We start from the raw sequence: 5741 nt of genomic DNA, 5'->3' as shown, positions 1-5741 counted from the left end.
GGGGGACGGAGGGAGTATATAATATGTTATATATAATAAATGTTATATTTTTATTCTATATTATATAAACAGGTCGGTTTTTCGGTTCGGTTTTAGAGGTAAAATCATAATCGTTACCAAACCGTTATATCGGTTCGGTTCAATTACAATTTTCTTCAATTTTTTTGATTTGATTTTTCGGTTTTTAGGCTCGGTTTCGGTTTTTCGATTTTTCTTTCTCACCCCCAGAACGAGGTGTTAGTTACATTAGTCTACTGATTTCATCTTGATCTGGTTATGACATTTCGATTTTATTTTCCAGGTTCAGGCTAATCGGGCTTTTGCTTATACTCGATGTCAGGCTTTTATCTGGACCATTATCAGGCCAGAATTTCTTTCAGGGCAGGCCGGGCTAGGTTTTTTAAGGAAAGTTCTTAACATTTGAATCTGTTTTACCATATCTCTCCATGAGTTTATTCATCAATTGTGTAATTTTGCTTTTCAAGAATTTTCTACTTGGAGAGCCTTCGATACACTCTTCGTAATATAATAAGCCATGGCTTTCCTTTCCATGTAATCATAATTTGAAACTTTTGTATGATAATCCGGAAGCCCGAACTTTTCGTTTCATAAATATACAGAACAGAGAACATAGTAGTGTTAGGTGCACAAAATTGTGTACAGAAAATTTGTATGTATATAATGATGTGGCAATTAATTTGATGGATTTTAATCGGAATTGTTGATGTAAATAACAAAATTTTATGCACAATTATATGCACCAAACATTTTCCTTTAGTTCCAAAATTTCCTTAACGCAGTGTATATATTGTTCTTTAACTGCAAACCAATGAAGAGCTCCATTTGCGTTGCCTCCATCTCCTACCGACTCGTGTTCCTAGTAGCCTTTTGAATCCTTACCAGGAATTCGTACCTTGCAGAGTCTCGGAGAAATCATGAGAACACGGGAAATCAGCTATCGCCCTGAGTATCTTTCTCCTCCTGGTATGTGGATCAGATATATAAAGCTCAGTATTATAAAAAATGAAAATCGGAATTAATCGGTGAAGTCGCGAAAATCGGAATTAATCGGTGAAGTCACGGAATAAGGATTAATCGGAGATTAATCGGGTTGATCAGTGATTAATCGGAAATTTAATCAATTCGGCGAGCTATGGAACATGGATTAGTAGGTGATTATAATAATTAATAACGGACAAACTAAGCCATTTGCGGCACCCAAAAAATAGCACCAGAAATGAGAGTCTCAGAGTCGACCTCAGAGTCGACCATCCATTTCTCCGGCAACAGCATCAACACCACCATCCAAACACTCGAAAGCCGCTGTGTAAAATTTCCCCAACATCATAACAACTACTGCTAATGTCTCTTCGGACTACAGTTATTGTGCTTGATCATTCTTCTATAATGTTTCTTACTAAATGCGCTACTATGAAGTAGACAACAGCACCATTCTTTAGACACGACGAAAATAAAGAAGAGACTCCACCTGGATATTAAATAGTTACACGTGAACTGCGAAATAGTGCCTCATCCTCTAATAAAACGGAAGGAAATCACAATTTTAAGCAAAATAGTACATCGTCTTCTACTAATTCCTCTCCGTCCTCTCCACACTTACAATGGGAGTATCATTGAAATTGGCACATAAAACAATATAATAATTTAGTAGGAGATTACTCGTTTATATTATTTTCAAGAGCAAGCTGGGAGACTCGCGGACTGAAAACGTGGTACGGAGACAAAAGTATTCTACATGTGGAGATAATATATAGATAACATAGATAACATAGCCACATGGGAGAAATTATTAGTACGAAATATTATGTTTATGCCAGAAGAGGACAGTTACAGCTGTGGAAAGCGTGATTACCTTGCAAAGTAGAGGTAGGTACCCCGGTGCAAACAAGTTTCCTGTATGATCATACAACATGAACATGTTGGTTTAAGAACTTGAGGTTACATGTCAGCAACATAAATCTCGGAAAGCAACCAAAGAGAACATGGAATATTTTTTTTTATTTAATTTATAACAAAGGATCTGACCAATAAAAAAAAAGTCATGGTGGAAGGAACATGTTGATTTACAGGAGAAAGTCAATGACAACAGGAACATAATTTACTTTCAGATTCAGTATATATGGTATCAGCATGTTGATGCAATAGCCTCCAGAAGAGCTGCCACAAACTCCATCTGAGCTTCTTCCTTGATCTTGGAAAAGAGCGGAACATGGACAAAAAGGGATTTGTGACCTTTTTGTTCTGCAAACCGGAGGGAGTGATAGTATACGTAATTGCAAACATAACGACCGGCATCATCTGAAAGTGTAACAGCGTGGCCGTCCTTCTTTAAGAACTGGAGGATTGCCTCAGCAGAGCAACATGTCTTCAACAACAAAAAGAATGTGTTAAGACTAGAAAAAATCTTAGTTTATGCAAAATGTAAGACAAACACAAAAAGTCAACTGAAGCTTGACATTACAATGACTTTTAAGCGAGTTGCTAATGCAACAGGTTCGAAACAATATCAAACCTTCTCAATTATCATCTTAAGTTTTTAGAAAGGTTACAGTTATTCACGCCTGCTGACAGCCAAAGAGTCACCAGATTACTAGCTTCTGAGGCCACATGGTATAGTAATTTGATGTGGACTGACAAGGTCTCTTACTCTATACCTGAATAATTAAATGTCAGGTATAGGCTCCCATAGGAGCGAAACAATTGCGGACCCTAGAATGGAAACAAGTAAAATAAATAGACAAAAGAAGATATGTTTATTATTCTTCAAAACTCTCTTTCAAATAATAAAAAAAAACATAAGCTGTTGTGGAATATATAAACAAGTTGTTGCACAGCTAGCCATGAGCAGATAACATTGCCAGAAAAGCTTATCCATAGGCAGGAATACAAATACTTAATTAATATTTGTCTAAGCATCAGATAAATTATTGTACAAGTTGTCTCCTGTAAAACAAAGGTGGGATTTTTCGTTGGCTATCTCCTACCGATAGATCTCATCTAATCAAAGAACAAACATTAAATGCAAGTCTTCGGTAAATCAAAAGCCTTTATATGATAATCTACTTCAACAATAGAATTGCATTTTTATGCAACCCACCACCTAACCCTTGTGTGTCAATACTGGTCAGCACTGTTGTGTCTTTAACAACCCTATATATCTTCAAACAAATAATGATGATATACCAGAACTATTAGCTCTATGAAAGATGTCTACTTGTTCCCCTAAAGACCACGAGTCCATCTGACATTGATCCAGCCAGTAAAGATAGTGATTAAGTTTCCTTCATTGTCAAAGGGGTCTATTAAATGTAGTCCACATATGTGCATTATATGTTCAAACTAGTAACCATGAGAAATATTGTTGCCACGAGTATCAGATCTCCAATTATATCATTTTCGGAGTATGAAAGATGTATGGCTGTGACATGACAATGAATTTAAGGTTATGTCTCAAAACAGCATATCATTGTCAGTTCTTCGCATATCTAGAGTTAACGAAACCTTGCTGACATCATCTGACGGAAAGATTGACCCAGCTACTTGGCTTACATCGGATTTGGCAATTGGATATGAACAGAAAGCATAAGGACCATTTACCTATCTGTTCCTTTTTCAGGGTAGTAGGTTTTGGTCTTAGCTTAGTTCCAAAACTAAAGAATAGAGAAGGGTGCAATCTTCACTTTTAATGATCTGATATTCTAATTTAAACTTTCACTAAAAGGTGTAGAGGCCTGATTTAGTATCTCTTTACTATGGATGTGATAGAACAAATAACGGCTTTCATATAGTTTGACTTAGCTTGGTCTTTTTGACTTTCTTCTACATACTAGAAAGTAAAAACAGGTCAGAGAGTTAAATTAATATTTAAGATCTTTGCCAAAAGAGGCGAAGAGAACATTACCTGTCTTGTTTGAGTGATTCCTCCATCAGCAACGACTATAGGCAATTGCTGCAGACAAATATAACACTTAAAACAAGGACAGTTAAATAATATAGAAAATAAGAGAAGTACTGAAACAGCGCATATCTACCTGAGGCTGCCATCCCAGCTCATCAGGACAACGGAAGGTGGCTTCATTCACAGCCTGCTGCTCAATAGCAAATTTAACTGATCCACTATTCACCCCCAAGTGAAGCTTTGGAAAAGGGTAAAAGTGCAAGATTATTAGCAAAAACAGCAACGTAAACAGTAAGAAAATACCAATGGGGAAAAAAAATATTTGAATGATTCGTGCACTTCACATTTCTGCTAAACCAAAATCTAACACCTAGAATCAAAAATTCGCACAAAAGGAAAAACATAAATAAGGAACAGATAGCTAGTATGTACTGAGCATGAAGCTAACAACATCAATCAAACAAAGGGTGAGAAGTACATACCCATACAACTTGTTCATTGTTGGAGCCATATTCTCCCGATAGACCTGATTCCATGACCTTGTAAAGCATAGGCAGTGCACCATCTCCAGCGGTCTCAAGAACTTCACAGCTCCCTAAAGTAACACTTGGCGCCAAACCCCTCTTCTCAACATAATTCTTCAGGTTAGTGACAATAGTCTCAGTAGGATTCTGGGCAACCCCTTGAAATTTCTTGAATCCAGTCACATGGATTGTCACCTTCTTTGGCGCTTCAGATCCCATTTTTAGTTGCAAAAGCTAAAACAATCACATAATCACAGTCACAATTGTCAAACTCCACAAAGCTAATATTCACTAGCCTATAACACACTTGATTGAATAAAACACTGATGCAATATTATATCAATCATCTGAATCACCATCAAAAACATAAAAGAATCAACTCTTTCGATACCCAAGCATAAAGGTTATAATAGTGTAAAACAATAGCTAACATACCATCTTACCAAAAATCTTCCTCAATTAACTAAACATTGTACTAGTTTTAAAAAAATCATAACTTTCTCAATTTGCACAAAACAAAGTCACCCAGGTACAAATTCCTCAAGCAACATCCGAAACTTACTTTTCCTCCGAAAATCCCGACATCTGAAACAAATAATTGGTATACAGTTGGGGACTTGATCCTCACAATTAGTATTCTTATATTTCCACTCTCACCCAAATGATCCAAGTTAGTGATAAACATAAAGAAACAAAAAAGTTATTATCTTGGTACATGAACACAAATTGGTCAAGTCATAAATCAAAATTGAGCTATGCAAAGATACAAGCCCAGCCCAAGAACAGCAAAACAATCAACAAACACATATTTCATGGTATTGAACATGTTTCAAGAAAGCAGTTAGACAAGACATGGAATCAAATGATGAAATATGTTGGAGAAAAGACTCAATTACCTCAAACTGTTGTTCCTCTCTGTGGATTAGTGTCTGCTTGTTCTAAGAGAGAGACAGGGAGAGAGAATGAGTTAACAAGGCTGTATTAATATGTGCTTTTCTGCTGGTGCTTTTGTTTGGCATAATAATACACAGTAATATTTAATATTATAATGGGGACTTGTAAGGCCGGGCGCATTATAATAAACCCCCTTGCAAACTGCAATCTGTATGGAGCTTAATATTGTTATTAAATTATTTTTATTTTAACCTCATTAAATATTTATTTATTTTTTAATAGTTACGTATATACTAGTAACTCTCTGCAACCGAATAAGATAATAGTATGAGATTTAATGGCAATGTGTTGTTGATTTCCCTTTTTTTTCCTGAAATGTTTGGCCTCCATTTGTCATGTGCATA

The 5741-nt window shown here is 36.0% G+C and overlaps 1 protein-coding gene across 2 annotated transcripts; it reads right to left on the bottom strand.

Annotated features, from left to right (window-relative positions):
- Positions 1-1999: 1999 nt before the first annotated feature.
- On the bottom strand, positions 2000-5493 carry LOC108205971 (uncharacterized). 2 transcript variants are annotated; one of them, XM_064087844.1, is made up of 6 exons: positions 5340-5459; positions 5006-5028; positions 4402-4677; positions 4053-4157; positions 3923-3970; positions 2000-2386 (listed from the first exon to the last, which is right to left on the bottom strand). In XM_064087844.1, the coding sequence occupies exons 3-6, from the start codon at positions 4660-4662 to the stop codon at positions 2147-2149; spliced, it is 654 nt and encodes a 217-aa protein (XP_063943914.1). In that variant the 5' UTR covers positions 4663-4677; positions 5006-5028; positions 5340-5459; the 3' UTR covers positions 2000-2146. The 2 variants fall into 2 exon arrangements, with proteins under 2 accessions (XP_063943914.1, XP_017231597.1); XM_017376108.2 differs by lacking the exon at positions 5006-5028 and having other exon boundaries at positions 5340-5493.
- Positions 5494-5741: the final 248 nt, after the last annotated feature.

Source organism: Daucus carota, chromosome 2 (genome assembly GCF_001625215.2).
Source record: "Daucus carota subsp. sativus chromosome 2, DH1 v3.0, whole genome shotgun sequence".
Lineage (NCBI taxonomy): Eukaryota > Viridiplantae > Streptophyta > Magnoliopsida > Apiales > Apiaceae > Daucus > Daucus carota.
This window is presented reverse-complemented; position numbering and strand designations above follow the sequence as displayed.

What these genes read in the sequence shown, in the direction of transcription:
- LOC108205971 (XM_017376108.2), bottom strand. Translation starts at nt 4,662, where the DNA reads ATGGGATCTGAAGCGCCAAAGAAGGTGACAATCCATGTGACTGGATTC. An exon ending in ACAATGAACAAGTTGTATGG is followed by an intron (nt 4,158 to 4,401) that starts GTATGTACTTCT and finishes CCTTTTCCAAAG; the next exon opens with CTTCACTTGGGGGTGAATAG. An exon ending in GAATCACTCAAACAAGACAG is followed by an intron (nt 2,387 to 3,922) that starts GTAATGTTCTCT and finishes TTGTTGTTGAAG; the next exon opens with ACATGTTGCTCTGCTGAGGC.